General features: G+C 41.8%; 1 protein-coding gene across 2 annotated transcripts in view; it reads left to right on the forward strand.

The window, feature by feature from the left end:
* Nucleotides 1–26,707, forward strand: part of crebbpa (CREB binding lysine acetyltransferase a) — a 305,190-nt gene that overhangs the window by 255,288 nt on the left and 23,195 nt on the right. For both annotated transcript variants that reach the window (XM_084318719.1, XM_084318720.1), the window contains 8 exons: nt 4,088–4,256; nt 4,517–4,635; nt 18,188–18,427; nt 20,720–20,808; nt 23,883–23,963; nt 24,437–24,493; nt 25,734–25,811; nt 25,920–25,987. In XM_084318719.1, the coding sequence (XP_084174845.1) occupies nt 4,088–4,256; nt 4,517–4,635; nt 18,188–18,427; nt 20,720–20,808; nt 23,883–23,963; nt 24,437–24,493; nt 25,734–25,811; nt 25,920–25,987 (901 nt within the window). The remainder of the gene's footprint in view (nt 1–4,087; nt 4,257–4,516; nt 4,636–18,187; nt 18,428–20,719; nt 20,809–23,882; nt 23,964–24,436; nt 24,494–25,733; nt 25,812–25,919; nt 25,988–26,707) is intronic.

Consider the following 26,707-nt stretch of genomic DNA (forward strand, 5'->3'; position numbering starts at 1 on the left):
CCTTGTGATGTATGAGTTTGAGCCTCTTAGTTGCAGTAGTTCAGCGACACTAGGAAGTCAACACACAGAGTTGTACATGGACAGGGTTTCCACAGTACATGGAATTTATTTTTTCATTTTCCAGGTATGGAAAAGTCATGGAAACTGAGAAAAAGTTAACACTTACATGGAAATTGAAACAGTGATCCTGGAAAATTTTATTGGATGATGTGTAAAATAGTAATAACGTGAAACTATTGAGCACATGTCAACAGCTTTTACTGTAGATAGAAATGGATGATCCCATGTTGTAGAGCATGCTCTTGGCATCCTACAGTATATGGTATATTGGATGTTGGAATTTGATACAGGCAACCTGGTGATATGGACTTTAAAAGTATAGTTTCGGATTGGTGGACTTTGGGAATAAGAAGCCAACACGGGAACCTTGACATCTACAGTGAAATTTCTTATGCAAGTTTATCCTCAAATGTAAGTAGTGTTTTAACTGTATGCTAAACCTGGGTTCATCAACGTTAGTTAGTAAGCAGTGCAATCTTGGTAGCTAGCAGCTTACACTAGAATTGTTGAGGTAATTTTGACCTTGCTTTTAAAATACTAGAACTATGTTTGATGTATTTCACTCATCGACTTTTCCTAAAACAGTGTTATTCACCACATTTAGGGGAGTTTGTTTTGGATTAATTAATGATGGTTAGCAAGCACATGCAGTGCAATCTTGCTAGTCAACGTTCAGCTTGCTAGCTAACTAGCTAGTGTTGGCTAGCTTGCATTGCTAGCTAACTACCAATACATTTTCAGAGTAGGCTGTGACTAGGGCTGGACCATTAATCGATTTTATCGAGTAATTCGACTGGATGATTTAGGATGATTTCTTTAAATGAAAATCGATAAAAAATTAAAATTATAATTCTTTTTTTAATAGTCACCTTTTATTTTACAAAAATGTGTGTTTGCTGAAAGTTAGATTTGCACTTTATTAATCCCAATAAGGAAATTCATTCGGATGTGGTGTGAAAAAAATCAGATTTTATTTTTAAGCCATATCGCCCAGCCCTAGCTGTGACATTACTTCTATACTAGTTGACATGACCAGTCTAGTCTTGATAAATTTTGTAACATTCATTCTTATATCTACTTTTAGCTATTTTGTGATTTTTCTTTTTTTTTCTTAAGAATTATACTACTAAATAGGAACATTTGGGGTGAGACATTTTTGAAAAATCATTGATCATGACCTGATTGATTCTATACATCTATACTGTTAAGCTAAGCTTACTAGTGAGGTTGCTGTACTGAGGAACCACAGGGGAACCAGCCTTATGTTTGACCTTTTAGGTTCATTAGTTTGATTTACAAAAGCTTTTACAGAGCAATGTTGCGTCCCATTTCTCCCCTTGGCCCTACCGCTTGGCCCTACCCCTCTGTTTTGCGCGTTCCTGTGAAGTGTAGGGTTGTCTCATTTCACTTCGCTAAAGACAAATATAATACCATTTTAGCTCATGGAGATGACCAATTTTAACTCAAAATAACATTCTGTTTCAGAACCTCAAACTCTAGAGGAGGAGGAAGAGGAGTGGAGAGGGCGAGGAGCCAGGAGGGCACAGAAGGAAAGAGGGAGGAGGAAGAGAAGAGGGGAGAAGATGAAAGAGGAGGATAAGAGAGTAGAGGATGACAGGAAAAGGGAGAAGAGTGGAGAGGAGTTGAGAAGAGTAGGAAGAGAAGACAGGAGCGGACAAGAGAGGGGAGGTGTGGAGAGAAGAGGACAGGATGATATAGGAGAGGAGTGGAAGAGAGAACATCAATCCCAGTGCTCAAAAGTTCCAGTTCAATAAATTGTAAAAATAAGACATAATTTATAAGTATTTACAATGTAGACTTGACTGGCACATCTTTTAAATCAAGTAAGTAGTCAGGTGTCCGACCTAGGGGGTTGTGTGTGTGAGGGGGGCGCGGATGGGGGCGGAAAGCTTCAGGGGGCTATAGATCATCACTTAATATGGTACCTGGAAAATCAGGAGGTAGCATGGAAAAAAATGTCAAGGCAAGCGTGGGAACCCTGATGGAGCCTGATGCATGAAGCGATATATATAAACGAACGGCCAATACATGTGAAGTTTTCTTGGAACCTCGTTTGTCAAGCCTAGTCAATATACCCCCCCCCCCCCCTATCCTCACTAATGGAACTGGTGCTGTGGAGTCACTCCAGGGTTAGCTGCTAACGTTAGTTAGTGGCTAACACTAGTTAGCTTAGCAGCTAACTATGTGCACAGCTTTTAGACACATTGGACCTGTTGCTTGCGCTGGTCTGTGTCTTATGAAATTACAATTGCATGTCATTGAAGGTCCGTGCTGGTCTGTGTCTATAATGAAATGACAATTGCTAGTCATTAACGGTCCGCGCTGATCTGTGTCTGTAATGAAATTACAATTGCATGCCATTGAAGGTCCGCGCTGGTCTGTGTCTATAATGAAATGACAATTGCACGTCATTGAAGGTCTGCGCTGGTCTGTCTATAATGAAATGACAAAGGACAATTGCACGTCATTGGAATTCGGATCATTTTCTATCTGGGCGGGGCTTAGGTACAGAAATGTGGCACCGATTGATCTAACGTGAATCGATACTCTGTAGTACCGACGTAATTCGGTCGGTACCCTTAAAAGTACAGAGTTCGGTACCCAACCCTAGTGGTAATGTATGCTTAGCTGAGGTAGCAACACTAATCAGTGGAAATTAGGGGTGGAACTATACACATTAGAACCCTACACTGTTCGGTTCGGGGCATGTGTGTATTGTTCGGTTATTGTGATGCAGAGGCAGTAATTACGTTTGCCGCGAGCTAAGCTACCTAACGTTAGCTCGCGGAGCTAATGTTAGCCGCAAGCTAACCGTGGAAACGCTCACAGCGAAGTGATTCCACGACACCAGTTCCATTAGTGGGGAAGGCGGGGGGCGTATATTGACGAGGCATGACAACAGAGGTTCAAAGATAACTTCACATTTATTGGCTGTTGGTTTATATTATATCAGGGCTTCTCCAGGTTCCAACGCCATGTTACTGTTGACTAGTCACTTCCTCGTGTGACGTCACTTCAAATACGGCTACTAAGACGCTCAAAAAGCAAAAGCGAGTCGATTCGATTAGGTACCATGCAGTGAAAAGCAGCATAAGAGAATACTTCATAATGTTTCATGCAATTAAAAAGTAAAAATATATTTAGTACACATGACTTATTTATTTTAAATAACTGACTTTTCCTTTTTGATAAGTCTAGTGCTGGTTGAGCATATATACATATTTTATGTTGATGGCCTTCGTCTATAATGTGGCCACAAAAATAGAAAGGTTTAATTATTTTGTTTGTTTGCACTAATACTTTGACAAATGTTGCCTATATTTTTCAGTCAGTTCGGTCTTTGTGTGCCAAACATTATTTAAGGCAAACCGCTGTAAACCTTTTTTTTTACCAAATAAATGAGAAGCATGTTTAAATCAGCAATGCCTCCCCTCTTGCTGTACCAAAATCTCTCCTAGCTCTAACAACCGGTCACTGTCAAAATAATGTGCCTGATATAAAACTGCCTCATTCTTTCAGTTTTTGCATGACTACTGTACATCCTTGAGAATAACTGAAAAGTTGGATTATTTTTAGGCTATAATCTTATGCTGATGTATGGTATTTTTGGAGTGTCAAATTCTTTTTTAATAAAAACGTATACCGAACCGAACCGAAAACCGTGACACCAAAACCCTGATACGAACCGAACCGTGGATTTTGTGAACCGTTCCACCCCTAGTGGTGATGTATGTAACTAACGTTAGCTGAGGTAGCAACGGTAATCAGTATTTATGTACCAGCTGAGGTAGCAACGGTAATCAGTACTTATGTACCAGCTGAAGTAGCAATGTACCAGCTGAGGTAGCAACGGTAATCAGTGGTATTGCTCGTTGCGCCCTGTGCACTTATAGATTCTCTGTGTACACCACCGCACCTCACGTTTTGGGTGCCAGAAAAAGGCGTCCAATGTGATCACAGCCTAAAGTCACAGTGGAGCTTAACCACCCGCCCTCCCGCCTCTTAGACCGAGGGCGACTCTGGTTCGCTGTTGATAACGAAGGAGGAGCCTGAGGAGAAGGCAGAGCCAATGGAGGTGGAGGAGAAGAAACCGGAAATGAAGACTGAACCAAAAGAGGAGGAGGGAGGAGCTAACGGCACAACCTCCTCGTCTCCCTCTCAGTCACGGAGGAAAAGTGAGTTTTGGACGAGCAACAGAAGAATGACATTAACTTTTTTGAGTGGAACTCAGGATGTTAAATATTTAATGAATGTCTCTTCCCTACACCCCCCCCCCCTTTCTCTCTCTCTCTCTCTCTCTCTCTCTCTCTCTCTCTCTCTCTCTCTCTCTCTCTCTCTCTCTCTCCATGTCCCTCTCTGTCTCTTATCTCTGTCTCTCCCACCATCCAACTCTCTAACTTCCTCTCCTCTCGTCTCTCGTGTTTCCCTCTGCCAGTCTTTAAGCCAGAGGAGCTGCGTCAGGCTCTGATGCCCACACTAGAGTCACTCTACAAGCAGGACCCAGAGTCTCTGCCCTTCAGACAACCTGTAGACCCCATGCTGCTCGGCATCCCGGTAGGGTGCACATGCACTCACACATGCACTCACACACATGCACACACACACATGCACTCACGCACACACACATGCACTCACATGCACTCACACAGACACACACACTCATGCACATACACTCACACATACACACACGCAAGCATACACATGCACTCACACACACACATGCACTCACACAGGCACACACGCGCACATGCACTCACAGACACACACACACATGTACTCACACACATGCACACACACACACTCACACACGTGCACTCACACAGACACACACACATGCATGCACTCACACAAACATGTATACACACTTGCACTCACAGACACACGCACACATGCACTCACACAGTTACACATACACTCACACAGACACACACACGCATGCAGGGACCGAAACTAAAGCCCGCCGCCCGCCAGGGGCGGTCTGTTTTTACCTTTGGCGCATGACACTTAGAGGGCTGCCCGCCGTGTGGCGTGTAGACGTGTAGTTCATAAGCAGGCCCCTAAAAATATTTGTATGCGAACGGTAAAAATCACTTACGCGCACGCTGTGCGAATACAGATTATAGCCTCTCGTCTTTTTTTTCCTCCGCTGCGAGATCGTTAAAAAACTACAAGTCCCACATTGCACTCAAGCCAACGGTCCAATCACAGTAGAGTGAAGTGACTGGTTTCATGGGAAATAAAGCAAATGACCAATCGGAAGCTCTCATTTTTCTTGTTTACTTCCTGAAACTCCGCGATCAGGGCTCTCGTTTTCCGAGACACCAACTTATTATAGTCTCTCTTACCAATAGCAATAGATTTTAGAACACCTAGATTTATCGATAGCAATAGTAATATAACGTTAATGCAACAAAACGAATGCCTTGCTTTGTTAATCATAACGTTGATGCAGTAGCGTATGTCGGTGTGTTGGCTGTAACGGACATGACAATAACATAACGTGTACACATTAAAATTGCGATAATCTATTCTAACATTTTCAAATCGATGCAGTTGAATTTCCCCCTTAGGATCGATGCATTGTTACACCCCTACACCAAAGTCACTGGCCCACTGTGTATCTGTGTGTATAATAACTTGGCTAGCGTTATCAACAGCAGAGGTGGGCAATGGGTCCAGCTGCAGCACCGGAGTGCAAGCGATGTGATGTAATTGGCAGACTCGACTGTCAATCAATGGTCTACCTGACACGCAAACTCAAACAATGTTTCTGTACTGGAGGTGTGATTGATTGATTGATTGAAAACTTTATTAACAGATTGCAGAATGGGTACAATACAGTACAGCTCAATACACACAATTGTTAAGGGGATGCAGACCAGAGAAAGACTTTCGTCTTGTTTACATCAGGGTCCCCCATTTCAATTAATCAGGAAAGTGTACAGTAGGAAAGTGTACAGTATTTCAATAGGCAACCCTGAAAGGATTATTTTTCTAGAAGAGCAACACAGCCAAAACAGACAGTGGAGCTGTTTGCAGATAGCAAGCATTTTGACTTATTGCGTGGTGGCGATGTCTCGCAGATAATACAACTACAAGTATGATTATATAATATATATTTTATTTAAAAAAAAATTGTATATATAAAATATATATTGGCAGGTAAGAAATATGCTTGGCGGGTAGACTCTTCCCATCTACCCGCCACTGGCCGGTGAGTCAAAAAGTTAATTTCGCTCCCTGCACGCATGCACATGCACTCACACAGACACACACTCACGCACTCACACAGACACACACATGCACTCACACACGCACAAACATGCACTCACACAGACACACACGCACACACTCATTACATGTACAGTATTTTGTGTTCACAAGTTGCCTTTCACTTGGATAAGAATGTTACTACTTGGCTCTTGCAACTGTCAGCATGTTTTCTGAAGTCTTAATTTTAGGACTTTATAACATCATTAATGTTTTGAAAACTAAACCAAAAACTGAAATGGGGAAATGGGAACTTTAGGGAGGTGTAGTCTGACGTCACTGGTTGTTCCACCCATATAGGGATTCATCATTGGGAAAATGGATTATCGGCTATTGTAACAATTCTGCCGCATGGAAATTGACAAGCTTCCATTTTTGCACAATGAGTTCCCTTCGACCACTAACATTACTGTTTAATAATTTTTGGTTGAAATAAAGGTAGTTATAAGGTTTTTAATTTGTCGTAAAAAAATTACCAGTAGGCAGTAGAATGCCTCTTTCAGAGCCGTCGCCTAATCACGTCACGGCCAGCTGATAGCTAGCTAGCTAACGTTACCTCACAGAGATAAAACTGGGAACGAGGTTAACGTTACCTAGCTAAACGTACTAGACGTTAGCAATGTCTACTGTCGTGTCCATAAGTTCCCTGGCAGAATACTTTGTTGGTGAGGACAAAAGTATACAAAGAGGAGAGAACCATTTTAAATCAGGTCATGTAGAGGAGTTTTCGTATGCGGAGGGTCATCTTATCGGCGCAGTCAGGGCAAGCATGAGACACTGATTGTATCATGTTTCGGTGAGTGTAATCACCAACAACCAAAACCCCATCTTACAAATGGCTAAATGCTGTTACACATCAATCTAAAAAATTTAAAGAACTTAAACCTGAAATAACGAATTGAAATGTAAAATACTGTTAAAACACTGTTTAGAACGTAATCACGGTGTACAATGCCCACAAAACATAACACTTTATTAACATCAAACAGTCAAAAGGCATAGTACTGTTACGTGTGGTAATCTTAGGATGAGGAAAGAACAGAGCACTAGTTCCTAACTAGGGATATCTCTTCGCGTTCAAGGTGGAACATTCCCCCCCAACTGTCAAGTCTGTAAGACAAATGAACAGAAAAACAGGGCAGTATCTTGCAAAAAATATAATTTCCTTCCATCACTTTGAATGTTGAATTGACATTAAAGTTTGGATTGGATTACTAAAGTTAGAATTTTCACTTTGAATCTCAATAGTACATGGATGTGTTCCTGGTTGAACTAAAATTCAAATAGAGCTGTTTGAATGACTAGTAATTCATTTTATATATGAAATATGTATGAAACACAATCTCAGGAGGGTCATACATAACCAAGCTTTTCATTGTAATGTACATGTGCCTTACATGTGACAATACTTTTAATTTGGCTGCATGCTATAGGCCCCTCTGACACTACATTACACTCCATCACAGTGACAAGTGATAAGCCCCATATTGCCTCTCACATCACTGGAATGATGGACTTGCACTTGTTAAGTATTACATATGTATAGTTCTACTACTACATATTATATAGTATCAAATACAAATAGTATTACATATTTATTATATGAAAAGGGCACTTTTGCCTTCCCACAGATATAGATTATAATAGCACTTCTGATGTAAAAACACTTTAGAAATATTCCCAGTACCCACAACCTTGGTGTAGCTAAATCCGTAGTCCGAGGCACTAAGAAGTCAAACAATGAAATGCACACCAAGAGGCGGCTGGGTGGCGTAGCGGAGATTGCGCTCGTCACCAATGCAAGAGACTCCGGTCTCGACTCCCCGAGTCAGCATTGCCTGCGGCTTGGGCCAGTCGTCATACTATCTCAATTGGCAGAGGTAGCGGGTGGAAAGTCGATGGGTGGGGATTGGACGTTGTGGACAGCGACTCCTACAGGTCGGTTGGGTGACGCCTGTACAGCAGAGACAGGAAGTATCGGGGCCAGCATGAGCCTCCCACGCGTTACTCCTTGCCACTGAGAGTCCGCGCTGTCTGGTGAAAAGATGCGACCGGCTGCTTCCTCGTGTACCGGAGGGGACACGTGATGCAAGGCTTCTATCCTCACTACAGCCGACCAGTGGGAGGCATAGTCTAGCAACGTTCAAGACAGGAGAGGGGAGCATTGAAGGGGAGAATTGGCTATACGAAGTTGGGATGGGAGAAAAATAGAAAATAAGGAGAAAAAGTGGATAAAAAAAAAGAAATGCACACCAAGACAGTCTCTGAACACAATGGTGTCTGTGTACTTAATTAAATTATATTTTGGTGTCTTATCGCATAGGTTTTATCTAAACGTTGACACATATTTCAGGTGCCTTTTTTGTAATGTGAATTTTAAAAACGAACACAAAACAAAAACACCATTTGATCACCTCAATACTAGGTCTGAGATGGATCCTTTCTCCTGAACCAGAGAAGCCGTGTCTTCCCATCCTCAGTCGCAGACATCATTAGGCAACATGGGAGTCTAGGCTTCCCAAGCATATTATCTGCAATGGAGCTGACCGGGGAGCAGCAGCACGCTGTCCAAGTAAGCACAGTAACTTTGGTGCTGTGTTGGTGGCAAAGCGGGTTACACCTTCACTGATAAAGAGTGTTGGGAGAGTATTGTTTGGATCGGGTTCTTGCTGTCAACTGGGGGGTTTCAAACGAGGGGGAGGGAATCGGGAGATTTGAGGAGTTGACTGAGATGAAGGTGGAGGAGTCTGGGCTCTGGCTCAGCAAGTCCGGAATCCTGGGAGCATCCCCCGATGGACTTGTAGGCAGTTCTGCACTGGTGGAAGTGAAGTGTCCCTACAAACACAGGGACATGACCATTGCAGAGGCTAGTGAAAGCCCAGATTTTTATCTGGTGAGAGTTACCAGCTCAAGGAGTCCCACGTCTACTGGCACCAGATCCAGGGACAACTGCATCTAACAGACAGGGAGACATGTCATCTGTTCATCTGGACAACAAGGGACTGTGCAGTCATCCCAAGAGCAGAGGCATGGGGCAGCAACCTTGACTTTCTAGAGAGGTTTTTCAAGCTACACATGCTTCCTAAATTGATGATGAATGACATGGTACAGTAGCTGGCGAGTCATGATTCAATATTCATTTTTGTTCGAGTATTGTTAGAACACATTCTTTTGGTATTTTTACTTGAATAAAAAATATTTGTAATCAAGCTGGTGGTGTATGTTGTAAAAGGATCATTAGTTTCCCTCTACATTAGTCTCCCGCTGACCTACCGCCCTCCCGGGATGTGCTGGGTTTGTTCGGTGTGCTGGGTGTCACGGAAGGGAACCTGTCTCTGGAAAGGGTTGGAAGGCCAACACTTCGCCTGGAGTACTCTGCCTCGTTCCACTTAAAGAGGATGGGTCCCTTCACTTTTCCTTCGGGAAAGTGGCAGGTGCAGATCCGTGAGTGAGCACCCGGCTCTTTGTCAGTTTGTCTGAAACAGGGTATTTTCTTTTTATTTATTTTTTTTACATCAACACATTGGGCGCCGGGCATTGTGCCCATCATTATACCCAGTCTGCCAGCACTGTAACCCTATGGAGATGTTTACCTTCTTTGCAGGGCTATAACTTTTTAAATATTATAGCTATGTCTGCATTACTATGGCCCATTCAACATCGATTATCTATCGTTCCTGATGTGGGAACGTTATATTTTTTCATTCATACATTGTTGTGTTAATACCGTCTATAATATAAGTATGTTTTTAAGCTTTTCTGCTGTAATTCCAAAAACGCTAGTTATAGGCCCTGATGCATATTGGCGTTTCTTTCCTATACACGCTATATTAAAAAATTCAAATGTATATGATCGGTGTAACTGAGGGGTACAATTCCCTGACTGTATTACTAGATATGATACTTACTACCACTACCTTTGTACTTAATATTCGGCCACCCAGTACACGGCATAAATATATTATCATAAACACTCTCACGTAGATGAAACGGATCCAACACAAATGTACGAAGTCGAAACAGGTCTTTATTTCTACACAGCGATGGTGTGTAGAACAAGCACTTAATCACTTAATTACATTTATGAATTGAAATAGTATGCACTTTTATGGCAAAGAGTATTCGTCGGTATATCAATAGAGAATGTCCAATCTCTGAAGGCGCAGGTGGTAAATATACGACCTGGAATAGTTAAGGAATAACAGCAATGATACTTTAATGATTATATACTAGATACACTAGAGGGGGTTAATCCGGTCGCTTGTAAGCCGACAGGAGTAGGAGGGGGGGGGGGGTAGAATCCGGCTGCCTCGTCCGGCCAAGGGTATCCCAGGTGAACCCACTGTAGTGCCGTTCAATGCGCCGGCGATCCTTGGACCACAGATGAAAGCAGGTGGACTCTTTGTGGGCCGGCTCTCTCCGGTCCACGGGGGAGAGACGTGAAGCGACCTCGTCTTGCAGAGCGTCTCCTCACCTTGCGTCCTCTCCAGGGGGGGGGGTTCCAACACACGGCAGTGTCGGGGGTCTTTATCCATGGAATAATCGAAGTATACAAAGCATAATCCGTGCCTGGGAAGGCGGGCTGTCGTCGGTAGAATAATCCGGTATACAGGTCCACTCGCTCGTCGGCTCTGGGGCTCCTCGGGTGCAGCTTCACATAGGGTCAACCACCCTGGGTAAGCAGCCAGTTCTCTGCCCGAAACGATGGGGTACTGACTACGGTAGTATTCTCACCGCACGAAGCACTATATATTAACAGACTATTATTAGCTTAATAGACTACGTCCAACTCGACGATATAGTGCCAAATATGACTATTCAAATATTAATATACACGATGTCTCAATACCGATGGTAGGCGAACTTGGCCTTACTCCCACACGTGGCGTCGCGGGGAGGCTTTACGTCTGTGACTCTATTGGAGGGTAAGAAACTGGACTGAAAAGAAAGCCCTACTTTAGTAGCGCAGTATATATACGCACTATGAACAAATAGTCCCATTAGTGGTGCGGTAGCCAGATTCCTACGCGGAACTAGGACTTGTTCGTACATGTGGAGCGGTACGTTTGAACTGGGTCTGAGGGGTATGGCAGCCTGGCACCAAGGTCTCGACCAATAGTAGAATGGAGACTATTATGGGATGTTCAGTAGGCTAGAATGGATATTCAATGCATATTGTACAAGGAATATACAAGGGATATCAGGGAATATTAGAGAATATACAAATACAATTAAATATATATATATATATAAATATATATATTCGGTTTAATCTGGCCCTTCACAACAATCGGTATACATTATGCTTCATCATGCGTGAAGTGGGGGGGGGTCGTTTATAATTCCTTGATCGTCAGTAACGGCTTTATTTAGTATGGGTTGATATGTTGAGCAGATGGTTTGCAGTGAAATGAATAAACAATCGGGCTGAAAATAACGTTATATTCCTCTTACCGTTCGCCGATGAGACTGGAGGAAAAAGATGCCAATTATTTGACGCCGATCTCCTAGATCTATTTCCGGTTTGTATGGCACAATAAACGCGGAAATCATATAGATTATTGTGTTTTGAAAGCGATCCAAATGCACTCGATTGTTTGTCTGGACCCACGTAACAAGATATGACTGCCGGAGGGATTTCCTTGATGCACCGATCGCCACTTCCGGTTTTGGCGTGAGTGCAACTCGCCCGACCATCCACCAGGTGGCGGTATTGAGGCGTTGCAATCTCAGACAGGGTGTCGCTGCAGTCCGGAGGGAGGCTGGATGAATTATGAATGCCATGGCGAAAAAATGAAATATTGATCCCAAAAACTATTTACGCCGTTGTTGGCGTTCAACGCATGGCGGGCAATAACGATTTACGCCGTTTATGGCGCACAATGTGTTAACGGGTTAAGGGGAGACACTGCAGGTGAATAGGGTAAAAAAATTAACTAATAGATATCACAATGAAACTTCCCCAGTTGATTACTTATATTAAGACAAGACTTTTTTGTATTACAAGTTTTCTGAAATTGTATGTTTAAATATGCAAATGAGGCATGATCTACTTAAATATGCACTAATTTGCATATAATTCCAGGACAGAAATCTGAACATTGGATAAAGCCATTTTCAAAATTATAGTTTCATTTTGTTGACATATTAGAGCCAAAGGTTATTACAGAGGGGATTTTGGATATCTCTTTTTATCACTCCATAAATCAGAAAATACTCCATTCAGTCCATTTTTATGGTAAAATTCCATATTTCGCCATGTTTTTAGGAATAAAATGTGATATAAATCAGGGTATGAATGCGATATCAACAAACCCTTCTGTAAATACCTTCAGAACATAGATATGAATAGAACTGGAAGGTTTGGTGTATGTGAGTGCTACTGAAGTGGAGATTTCTGGCTCAGAGTATGAGGAAAAACTCTTAAAACTCATGTTTGGGAAAACGCCTTCAAAGTTCTGTATTGTAAAATGCCATACTTTTCTTTTTAAACAGTTATTTACAAACACAATCCCTAATCAAACCATTAGTAATAGACAACCTAAACACATGCTTGATAACTGAATAATAATAATAATGATGTTATTGAACTGAACAGAACTACACACAGGCTACAAACAGTGTAGTACAGTGTAGTACCCCCTAATAGGCAAAAAATATTTGAATAGATATCACTATGAAACTTTCCCAATTTGTTATGTACATATAAACTAAGAAAAAATATATTGCAAGTTTTCTGAAATTTATGTTTATATATGCAAATGAGGCACTTCCCCATTAAATATGTGCACATTTATGGATGCAATAAGGTAAAATTATGTAAAATAAACAACTAAATGTGTGTTATTGACGTTTTATTGTCACTAGTTTCATAGAAGACATGTTTAGGAAGCAAAATATAACAATCTCAAAATCAACAAAAAAAGTATATTTGACTATTCACCTGCAGTGTCTCGCCTTAAGCTGGGACTTAGCATGGAAAACAGGGTCAGCTGGTGTATTAATGTGATTGATTGAAAACTTTATTAACTCATTCTCTGCCAACAACGATTTAATACGTCTTTGTCCGCCAATCGTTGAACGCCAACCACGTATATATACACGTTATTTGATCGTTATTTCTTTTATTCGCTATTTCCAATCGTTATCCATCCAGGGAGCCTGTGTAACTATAGGGAATGAGTCTGAGATCGCAAAAGTCCAATGCCACCGCCTGGTGGTATGCGGCTGATGTTGCACTCCTTTTGAGACTCTGTGTATGTGGCTGTGTGTCGATGAAATTCATCCGCGTGGAGTTTTCGAGTAGCCTGGAGTTGTCTATGCCTTCTACAACGCTGCTCGGTTTCCGGGTTCCTCTGATTGGCCACTAAGCCCACGTGACCCTACACTAGCACGCCCCCCAGTTATCGCTTACGCCCGCGCATGCGCATGAGCCGCGACTTTACACTCTCGCGCTGTGAAGCGCCAGCGGGGCGATGCGGTGGTTTCTCCCCGGCTTCCGTGCGCCGCCGCCGGCTTGACTCGGTCCAGCTCCAGCAGCAGCGGCCGTCTTCCGTTGTAGAAGCCCTTTCAATGACAGAGCTCTCATATTTGCGAATGCTTAAACTATATCTTAAATTATGACTGTCTAATATGGCAGAACAGACAACCGTGTCCACCATGTCATCATTTTTTACTCTGTTCATTTAATGACGAGGCGTCCGTTTTCCAGTAGCATGAGCTAACTTCACGTTTCCATACAGTTTACAACTCACAGATGAAATCAGGATTTATTTTCATATCCCGGACTTGAGCCCCCAATGTATACCTTTTCCTGTATTAATCTGAATCGTAATCGAGTATAGGGGAGCGTTCTAACACATCCGGGCCAAAGTGCCGGTCATGTAACTTGCTCAATGTTATTTGACTAACGTTACACGCAAATTAAGTGCTGCCTCTCTCTACCGACCCCGCTACACTCTGACTAACCCCTACGCTCACTTCGTTAATGCTATTATAGCTATTATGATCTGTAATGTCAACTGGATAACATTAGCTTTGTTTGCAAACGTAAGTAGCTATCTATGACGTTAGCTATAGGCTAACGTTAGTGTAGTCCCGAGTGTAGCGGGGACGGCGGAGAGAGGCAGCACTTAGTTTCCCCTAATGATGAACAATGATGACACAAGTTGTGATATTTAACTAGCTATGTATGTGCATTCACATTCACTAACGTTAAAATAGTGTTATATTAACGTTAAGTGTTCGCTCAAATAACATTAGTTTTAAGTAAGGAGAAGGGCATATATCCCACAACGCACTTTTATCACATTTCAGAATGTTGAGGGACAAAAGGATAGATTATCAAACATGTTTAAAATAGTTTCGGGACTCCCACGACCTTAGAATTTTTTTCTAATCACGATCGCGGGTAAACTCATGTCTTAATAATAAAAAAATATATACAGGTATAAAAAATAATAATAATTTAAAAATAAATGAAGAATTTTTTTTATTAGAAAAAAAACGCATCCCGCGGTGATTAGCCACACACACAACGCGGTGAGAAAATGTCATACCGTGACAGCCCTACCCCCGATTCATTATGCTGTGGTGGGTTATGTCGTGGCCCAAATGGACATACGATGTACCGGATGCGTGAATACTTTCGGCAGCCAACATGCCCTTCCGCGTTGCTCTGACTGGCCGAGCGCGTGCATGCGCATTAGCCGCTCCTCAGCCAGGAATACTAAACTCCACTTAACGCAATTTATACGCATGGAAGTATTGATTACGCCGTAACGAATCATTAAAAAAATATACTGTTAACTGGAATATGTTGTTTCTTTACACATATGTTGGATTATGTAATTGGTTTGTCATGACAAACCAATAAAAAATCGCGAATTAGGGCCGCTACGTGGCGCAGTGGGCAAGGCGCTCGCAACGAATGCTCCACATTGCCCTCAGTTTAGCTGGTCGTCCACAGTAATACACATTGGCCGTATTACGGGGAGGGAAACTGAAGGGTGGGTATCGGGCGTTGTGGACAGCGACTCCTACAGGTCGGTTGGTGCGCCTGCGCAGTAGAATCAAGAAGCGACGGGGGCGGGGCCCCTACAAAGCCCAGACCCTCGACGCTGAAAGATCGAGCCGCGCAGGTGAAAAGATGCGACGGCTGTTACCTCGAGTATCGGAGGGGACTCGTGCTATGTATGACTTAGTCCATATTGCAGCCGGCTTGTGGGAGGCAAGAAACAACGTTCGAAGACGGGAGGGTTGAATTGGACGATATTAAAATTGGGATGGGAGAAAAATAGAAAATGGGAGAAAGTGGATCAAAAAAAAAATCGCGAATTAACCGGTGGCTACAACAACACACAGTAACTACATGCATGGTATGGTATTTATTTTAGACAACAAAACATATACAGATCATTACATCACATAATTTTCTTTTGTCAAGGATAGGAACGAAAAGGCGCAATGACTTATTTACATCGTTGTCCTTTGATGTCAATTAGATTAGCCCCACCGTTCATTGTAAACAATGATGCATGTAGTTACTGTGTGTTGTTGTAGCCACCGGTTAATTCGCAATTTTTTATTGGTTTGTCATGACAAACCAATTACATAATCCAACATATGTGTAAAGAAACAACATATTCCACTTAACGGTATATTTGTTTAATGATTCGTTACGGCGTAATCAATACTTCCATTTGTATAAATTGCGTTAAGGGGAGTTTAGTATTCCTGCCTGGCTGAGGAGCTTGTCGCGGCTCATGCGCATGCGCGCGCTCGGCCAATCAGAGCAACGCGGAAGGGCATGTTGGCTGCTGAAAGTATTCACGCGTAACCGGATGGCAATCAAATAATTGGAATATTCATTTTGGAATCTCACCGGCCACAGGTAAGAGCAATTTAACGTCAATTTCAGCTTGATCGTGCCTTGTTTTCATAACCATCACCCTGATCAGCGTATGCTGTTGTACTAACGAATGCCGTTATTGACGATCAATTCATCAGAAACGACCCCCCCCACCCCTTTCATGCATTCATGATGGAACTAATATACCGATCATATGCATTTGAATTTTTTATTGTAGCGTGTATAGGGACGAAATGCCAATGGATTAAGTATAATATGCCTCGCGGCCTATTACTAGCCTCCCAGGAATTACCCTAAACCGCTCTAAAACCATACTTATATTCACCACGGTATAAAACGGGAATGTATGGATGGACATTTTTTTTCTTTTTCACATCTTGAACGATAGATACTCGATGCCAAATGGGCCATAGGTAATACTATATATATAGTTATAGCCCTGCAAACAAGGTGAGCGACTTCATAGGTTTAATGCGTTGGCAGCACATAGTCATATCCCGTTCCCAACGTGGCGGTCAATGAGTTAACAGATTGCAGAATGGGTACAATACAGTACGGCTCAATACACACAATTGTTAAGGGGATGCAGACCAGAGAAAGACTTTCCTCTTGTTTACATCGGGGTCCCCCATTTTCAATTCATAATGACATTTATGACATACACAATATACAGATATACATCATGACATTTATGATATACAGTACACTACTGTTACATTTGTGACATACAAGATATGCAAATATACAGTACTTTTAACGTTATAACTTGACGTTATAGGAATTCACAAATGCTATTAGAATAATGAATCGTATATATAGAATAATGAATCATATATATAGATATACATATTTTATTCTATTTAAATCGTAACTTCTCCACTGTACTATAATTCTGTGACCTGTACCTGTAGTATGTCTTCTACTAGGTAAACTAGTTTTCATACTTCTGTATGAAAAGGGCTATACAAATAAAGTTATTATTACTACCTGGCTGTACCTCCCCTCCCCCATGCTGCTATGATACCGAATTTCCCCAAGGGGATCAATAAAGGAATTTCTTATTTTATACAGGGAAATGACAATCATGACAATCGGAGCCTTCTTGCGATTATCTCACCTTATCAGTTTGGCCCACCACTGTCGCTCTGTGTTATGTTTCGGGAACGAATACAATTTGCAGGTCCTCTTCTCAGACTAACGTTGCGTAAAAAACAATAATGTTATCAACTATATACACAATATGTACAACGAAACAATTTTTTTAAATTAGTACTTACTGTGACATAATATGCAGCGAATTAACGTTATACGATTTAAATTATAAATACAAATCATGGTTGTGGCTTTTAAAGATGGTGGCTTTAGATTATCAGAGGACTAGTGTTGGCTGTTGGGTCAGATGAGGTGACAGTCAGCAGCGCCAAAGTCAGTGTAGTTCCTCAGTGAACGAAAACATAAACGTTGTTATTTTGCTACCTTTATGATTAATTGCGAATATTTTCATGTTGAGCTATAGATTGTGGATGAATACGCACAGAAAGGTACACCATGCCAATGTCCATGCTTTATTTGTTTTAAACGAGCCGATTTAGAAATGGGAAATGGGGAAATACATTGCATGGAACAGAAGGTGGAACAAGAAAAAACGAAAATGACGTAACCACTACACCTCCCTATTGGCTTCTGTTTTTAACAGAAATGCTTGATAACAGGATTTTTATGCAGTAAATACTGAAATCCAGTCTCTGTAAGCCAGAAATGTATGCCTTGCTATTTCCAACTGGTAATACTGACATTTCTATGTTTGCTGTAGGCTCCCGTGCTTATATGCTTTACTTGATCTAGGCTCAGACTTCCTGATTCACGGCAGTGCCTGCCTTTTTTTATTTATTTTTTTGCATTTCACAGTGGGTCTGCCATCTACTAGTAAATCATTTGACACCTTAATTCATATCCGTTGTCCAGGACTACTTTGACATTGTGAAGACCCCCATAGACCTGTCCACGGTCAAGCGGAAGCTGGACACTGGGCAGTACCAGGAGCCCTGGCAGTATGTGGATGACGTCTGGATGATGTTCAACAACGCCTGGCTGTACAACCGCAAGACGTCCCGCGTCTACAAGTACTGCTCCAAGCTGGCCGAGGTGTTCGAGGCGGAGATCGACCCCGTCATGCAGGGCCTGGGCTATTGCTGTGGCAGGAAGGTGAGACTGAGGGGACGGAGGATGTGAGTGAGGGAAGGAAAGGGAGGAGAAGGTGATGAGTCTGGGAAGGATAGGGAGGAGAAGGTGATGAGTGAGTGAGGGAAGGAAAGGGAGGAGAAGGTGATGAGTCTGGGAAGGATGGGGAGAAGAAGGTGATGAGTGAGGGAAGGATGGGGAGGAGAAGGTGGTGAGTGAGGGAAGGATGGGGAGGAGAAGGTGATGCGTGAGGGAAGGATGGGGAGGAGAAGGTGATGCGTGAGTGAGGGAAGGATAGACCTTAGAAGGGCCATTCAAGGGGGGATCTCCCTTCTTCGATGTCGGTGATAGTAGTGTTGCTATGGATGATCGATGGGTGGAGAATAAAACAGGTGAAATAGTTGGTATGTATATATGTTTAATAAAACACAAACATGTACATGCAATAGCAACTGGGGTACATAAGAACATTTTTGAAAGATTGAAATAGAATAGAGCTAAAAACGGCAACAACAAAAGAAAAAGCATAGGGAAACGAGCACTAGTATGAAAATAGGATAACGGCTAAATGTCAAGGCTCGGATCCAAAAATATCAGTTATATGCCGTTTGCATATGAATATGTATTCCGTTCGGATCCATTTGAGGTATGGGGGCGACGTAGAGAGGATCGTATCCTCTTGGCCATCACCACGAGACGTCCACCACTTTGGTCATCCCCTCGAGACATCCACTCACAGAGAGAAAACTTGTTTTTATTATTTTAGCCAGACCATTTTTCCAGTGTGGAGCTCTCCCTCCTGATGGGATAAAGTGGGAATGGGATACCAGGAAATGTATTTTCTGTTTACTGCAGAGCGGAGGGACTGGGAGACCCATGTTAGGGAAAACCTCAAACTCTTATGAAGAGGAGAAAAAATACTGGCTGTGTAGACCTATTTTTAAATAAAACACAGAAGAGGAGACAACACTGGTGTCTGTAGACCGACTTTGAAATAAAACCCTGAACTATTCAGGTATATTTGAGTCCTTCCCTTATTTGTGGAACATTTATCAAATAAAAAGTAGTCCACTTTGAAAAAAGACTACCATGTGTAGACCTACTTTGAAATAAAACACAGAAAAGGAGAAAAAACACTGGCATCTGTAGACCTACTTTGAAATAAAACCCTGAACTATGCAGCTCTATTTGAGTCCTTCCTTTATTTGTGGAAAATCTATAAAATAAAAAGTAAAATTTTCGTTGTTCGCAAATTTCGCACCACATATCAGGCATACAGGTAAGCCTGCATCGTTAGTCGTGAAAGCAAATTAATCTGTCCAGGCTGAATTAAACCCTCTATTTTCCTCAGACTTTCCTTTTTTTGGATTTATCCATGGTTAGCTTACTGGGGGGTCGGAAACTCAAGATTAGCCACTTGCAGACGGCAGGGAGAGGCGCGGGGTGTGACGTACTGTATATTTTAGTTGATGAAATATTTTTGTTGACTAAATATTTTAGTTGATGAAATATATTTTTTCATTTCAGTGTCACAGTATGACATCGATCTCCAAAATAAGAGAAAAAAATATCTTTTTTGGCTGATAGGCTAAAATCAGGTTGCCGACCCCTGTCCTAATCCTACGTTTTGTTGAGATGATCCAGTCTCAAAGATCTTAGTTTAGTTTATAGTTTATTTGAATAGGGACAGTGTACATTATTCAACAGTAGTGAGACAGAGTGCCACCACTGTAAATATGCCGAGTTAGCTGGCTAGTGTGACACTGGGTTTTCAACTGCAGTCCCTAGGCAAAAATGCCAGGTAAAAACATAATAGAGAGAGACATTTCATACATTTTAACCTGTTAAGCCCTAGCCCTATTTTCTGAAAATCCGCCTAAAAATACATAAGTAAATGGAAGATTGCTCCACTACAAGGTCCATTTGCATGTTCTTGGTATCTAGGGACATCTATGGATCTCATGGAATGTATTCCCAGTGTCGGAGATATTGTGTCTGTTATTAGGCTTGAGTAAATTGTGATGAAACAAAGGAGAATATAAATTATGATTTTTCTTTGCATCTTTGACAGTGAATAACACCATGCTAAAAATGACCAGACATGAAAAACTGCCACTAAGCTCGTTCAACACCTTCTAAAAATCTAAGCAAATGAATAAAGTGAAGATGATTAAACGGAAGGTTTTGTAGATACAGTAATGAATTCTGCCTTCCAGACACATGCAAATGTTAAGAGCATAATTAAAACGGTATTTGAATATAACAGCATAGTTGACCGTAACCTCTTCTTTTGTCCACTGTTTTTTCCATCTTCAGTATGAGTTCTCTCCTCAAACCCTCTGTTGCTACGGCAAACAGCTTTGCACCATCCCCACCGGTGGCACGTACTACAGCTACCAGAACAGGTGTGTATCCGTCTAGAGGTGGAACAGGAAATGCATTGGATTGATATTATATAATTTTTTTGTATTTTCTTTTTTAAATCCCGAACACAACAAACATGCAAATCGGCGTAAAGACAAAGATGAGTCCGTCTTCATCCGTATAAAAACAAACAAGGATGAGTTGGAGAAGAGGCAGAAGGAAGCACAGGCTATCTAGTCCTGCCCCTTTCTTACAATATCATAACATTTCAAATAATTATTATAGGCCTGGCACAGCGCGGCTCGGCCTCATCATGGTTTTACTCAGAGCAACGTTTAACCGATCAGCTTGAACCGCTCATCCTCAACACTGACACCAACACTGGGTTCTGGAAAATACCACGGGGCGGCTGCAAGGCCTCGTATTAATAGTTCATAGTCCATTTGCAAAGAAAGAAAACCACACTGTTTCACTGGGATTGTGTGGGAACAGCCTGGACTCATTGATTTCCTGTCGGTTATTAATATTTGCAAACACTGCATCAGGAAATGAACCTGGGTCTCCATTTAGAATATCTGTGGCATCAAGTTGAAACAAAGTCTATAATACTGAGGTCCTGCAGGCAGTGTGTTTATAATACTGAGATCCTGCAGGCAGTGTGTTATAATACTGAGATCCTGCAGGCAGTGTGTTTATAATACTGAGGTCCTGCAGGCAGTGTGTTATAATACTGAGATCCTGCAGGCAGTGTGTTTATAATACTGAGGTCCTGCAGGCAGTGTCTTATAATACTGAGATCCTGCAGGCAGTGTGTTTATAATACTGAGATCCTGCAGGCAGTGTGTTTATAATACTGAGATCCTGCAGGCAGTGTGTTATAATACTGAGATCCTGCAAGCAGTGTGTTATAATACTGAGGTCCTGCAGACAGTGTGTTATAATACTGAGATCCTACAGGCAGTGTGTTATTATACTGAGATCCTGCAGGCAGTGTGTTATAATACTGAGATCCTGCAGGCAGTGTGTTTATAATACTGAGGTCCTGCAGGCAGTGTGTTTATAATACTGAGGTCCTGCAGGCAGTGTCTTATAATACTGAGGTCCTGCAGACAGTGTGTTATAATACTGAGATCCTGCAGGCAGTGTGTTTATAATACTGAGGTCCTGCAGGCAGTGTGTTATCTGACACAATATTGGGTACGTTGTGCCATATATAATTTACCACTTACTGTGTATTGGGATGCATAGATTTTGGCAATAGAATGGCAACAAAATAGTCTAACCAGGTGTAAGGGATTTAAACACCACAGTCTAACCAGGTGTGTAAGGGCATTAAACACCAGTCTAACCAGGTGTGCAGGGGCATTAAACACCACAGTCTAACCAGATGTGCAAGGGCATTAAACACCAGTCTAACCAGGTGTGTAAGGGCATTAAACACCAATCTAACCAGGTGTGCAGGGGCATTAGACACCACAGTCTAACCAGATGTGCAATGGCATTAAACACCTGTCTAACCAGGTGTGCAGGGGCATTAAACACCACAGTCTAACCAGATGTGCAATGGTATTAAACACTAGTCTAACCAGGTGTGTAAGGGCATTAAACAACAGTCTAACCAGGTGTGTAAGGGCATTAAACACCACAGTCTAAATGTCAAAGATGAAGATTGTAAAATGTGTCCAACTTCCACATCTGTATGCAATTATTGACTGTGATCGATTTTGATAACATTTGAGATTTTCATTGTTTTTTATTTGGTTTGAGGCCAGTACCCTGTTATATCTCCTATGTATTGGCTGGTGCAGAAATATACTGCTGTTGCTATACGTGCGTGTGTGTGTGTCTTGGTGATGAAGTTGACGGAAAAGAGGTCTATATGATTGTGTTGGTTAGGGAACTGTGTGTCTGACATGGTGGTTTGTTGGGCTAAACACTGGTTTGCTCGGCATCCATTTGAAGGACTTTGAGAATGAAATGTTACTGCCCCCTCCCTCCCCTGTACGCCAGCTGAAAATGTGATGCACTGGTTGAGGCCACAAGCAGTGTGGCAAATGATTGTATTTTCTTCTCTGCTGAAAGAAGGCAAATTATTTCCATTTCTGTGTTCCTTGCGCCCCCTGCTGTCTAAACCACATAACTACAGCCAAGTCGTTATACCCAACAGATAGAATGGTGCTGTGCAACATATGTAATTAAAGAACACAGTCTGACAGGCAGCATGGCCTGTAGTGTGATGATGGAACACAGTCTGACAGGCAGCATGGCTGTAGTGTGATGATGGAACACAGTCTGACAGGCAGCATGGCTGTAGTGTGATGATGGAACACAGTCTGACAGGCAGGCAGGCAGCATGGCTGTAGTGTGATGATGGAACACAGTCTGACAGGCAGCATGGCTGTAATGATGGAACACAGTCTGACAGGCAGCATGGCTGTAATGATGGAACACAGTCTGACAGGCAGCATGGCTGTAATGATAGAACACAGTCTGACAGGCAGCATGGCTGTAATGATAGAACACAGTCTGACAGGCAGCATGGCTGTAATGATAGAACACAGTCTGACAGGCAGCATGGCCTGTAATGATGGAACACAGTCTGACAGGCAGCATGGCTGTAATGATAGAACACAGTCTGACAGGCAGCATGGCTGTAATGATGGAACACAGTCTGACAGGCAGCATGGCTGTAATGATGGAACACAGTCTGACAGGCAGCATGGCTGTAAAGATAGAACACAGTCTGACAGGCAGCATGGCCTGTAGTGTGATGATGGACTGCAGTGTGGGGATTCCCACATGGAATAGTAGTTGTATATCTAACATACTACTAATACACATGTAATAGTTGTACTAATAATAGTAGTTCTAGTCGTAGTAATGATAATATAATATATTATATTTAATAAATAATTCATCTCTTTTCAAAACGGTTAAGTGTTTTACAAAACAACAAACCAATGCAATCAAAAGACGGATTAAACCACAGATGAAAACTGACATGTTAAATATCTACTGATTTATCTTTTGCTATTTGAAGGACTTGGTGTCTGTACAACGTGGTGTGTTGTGTGGTCTGTTGGACTCTACACTGAAGAGTGTGTTTCTCCTACAGGTATCATTTCTGCGAGAAGTGCTTCAACGAGATCCAGGGAGAGAGCGTGACATTGGGGGACGACCCTGCACAGCCACAGACGTAAGATCAGCTGCCGTCAGCCTTCATAACGCATCACTGCGCCTCACTGCGCCTCACTGAGCACAGAGTGACAGTACAACTCTTCTGTCATATAATAATCTTCCTGGACTTTTTAAATCTACATTTTACACTTATTACCGTACATTTTACTGTGTATTTTTGGCTGTATATTTTAGAATGTATATACATATCTCAGAATGTCTATCCCCGGCTATTTTTATTCTTATTTTAGATTTTTTGACTACCTAAATGTTTACTGTGAGCGATCTTCTGTAGTGCTGAATTTCCCTCGGGATCAATAAAGTACTTCTATTCTATTCTATAATTCTCATGCTCATCCAGGTCCTCTGACTCATATTCACTTCATCGTATAACGGATTAACTAACTGGTGGGGAAGGAAAGTAGAAATGTAATGACTCTGTGTTGCTCTTTGTTCCAACTCCTCTCCCCTCTCCCTCCCATGTCTCTCCAGAATGATTTCAAAAGACCAGTTTGAAAGAAAGAAGAACGACACACTAGACTCTGAACCGTAAGTTATGCTGCGGCTTCAACTCTACTCGTCCATCATTCTGCTCTCAGATTTATTGCTGGTGACAGATATGATACCCACCACTGTGTCCTTTATGAAAAGGTTGGATGGCCTTCTCTGGTTGAAAGGCGTAACTATCATTGGTATTTCACTATTTGTTTATCTTTAAAGCCATTATTGGTAAACTTCCCTCTTACGTCACAACACTGTTGGAATGGAATCTTCTACACTTTCAAATAACTGGTTGGTTGTTCCTCCAGTTTGCTCTGAACTAGGAAACACTGCTTTTTCCTTTGACGCTTCCAACACCTGGAATGCCCTCCAACTGACTCTGAAGCTGAAGGTTCTTCCTTCCTTTGCTGCATTTAACAGATTTTTTATTGTTTATTGTACCTATATATATGTATGACATTGCTTATAAATGTTATCTTGTTTTGTAAGCTCATTGTTGATGTAAATTAGGGTAACCTCAGGGTCTTACGAGTTGAAATAATGACTTGAAATTAAGTTAAATGTACACAAACGCATACGTACAGTTTCTCTTGAGTAGAACATTTTCAGAATATCCGACTAACTTCACCGGTTGAGACTAACGGTACCCAGCCTCATATCGACCACAAATGTTTCCATATTTTACTGCTTTCCTTGCAAAGTTTCCCCTTTTTCCCCTTGTTCCTGCATCAATCATTGAGGTCTTGGTGTATCCAAGGCTGCTCAGAAACGCCACCTGCTGGATGTTTTCAGGCTCTGGGTCCCAAGAGACGACATGCCAATAGAAAATTGTTTTGCTCTTGTTTTGCAATGCTGTTCATCCAATCGTACACAGAGTGGAGTATACTGGAGGCACAATTCCTAAATATTCTTCACTCCTCCTACCGAGGCTTGCATGCATCGCTTTGCGCCCCTAAAACTGACCGGACAGCTTCGTCTCTGCCTCAGGAGCGGAATGGCAGCGGGTCAAATGATGGCCACTGGGAAACACAACCCGTTTCTGCATTTGAAGATGTTTTTTTATTTTATTTATTATATTAATTATTATAACCTTTATTTAAGCAGGAAAGTCACATTTAGATTACAAATATCTTTCAAGTGAGACCTGGCCAAGACGAGCTGCAGCCAAGGAATACAAAAGTTGCACATGAATACAAAAAACAACTAATTACACAAATACACTAAACAACCAATATCAGAGCCAGAGGCAACCAGGGGTTAATTGAAACCCTTTTCTTCCCCTCCTCAGGTTTGTTGAATGTAAAGATTGCGGACGGAAGATGCACCAGATCTGTGTTCTTCATTATGACGTCATCTGGCCGTCCGGGTAAGTCCTCATCAACCACATCTGTCCAGATAAGGAGAACGGCACTGTTGCATATGCTGTTGCCGTGGTAACGACCGTTAATAACCTGGATTGGTGCTTTTTCTCCAGATTAATCTGCGACAACTGTCTGAAGAAAAGTGGCAAGACGCGGAAAGACAACAAGTTCTCTGCCAAAAGTTAGTAACCACCACCTCTGTTCCTAGTTTATTACCCTTGTAGCCTGTCGCCGCCGATTTAGTTCCTGTTGTGCAGTTTAGTGCTGTATATACATTTATATATTTATCACATATATCCATATCTGTCTGAATATACCTGCATACAATCCTTCTATATACCTCCACCTGCATATAGCATATAACTCTGTATGATGGCATGTACAATAATGCTGTAAATACCATGTATGTATATATATATTTATTCTTAACATATATACATCTGTCTGCATTTACCTACCGTAATCCTTTTTACATATCTGTAGATACTATATCTATATATCTGTACATATCCCTTAACTTCTCTTACTAGTTACGCTGCTGGTCAGTATGACGTACTACCATAGTTATGTATACCTGTATCACTGTACATTAGGGCTGCACGATTAATCGATTTTAAATCGAAATCGCGATTTGGAATGATGCAATTATCAAATCGCAAAAAAAAATTAGATACAAGATCGGTTTGGGAGAGGGAGGTAAGGGGTTTTAGATTGTGTGAGGGAGAGTAAAGTACAGAAAAAAAGGTACCGTTGGGTACCGGTATTGATTCCCAGGTAAAAAGAAACATTTTCAGGCTTGGTGTCCTGAACAGACCCACCGCGTAGGCCAGATGCAAGCCGCATTTTACAATAAACTTCTGTGGGGCTGCTTAAAAAAAAATTATAATCGCAAATTGTATCA

Source organism: Notolepis coatsorum, assembly GCF_963971535.1.
Source record: "Notolepis coatsorum genome assembly, chromosome: 7".
Taxonomy (NCBI): Eukaryota; Metazoa; Chordata; class Actinopteri; order Aulopiformes; family Paralepididae; genus Notolepis; species Notolepis coatsorum.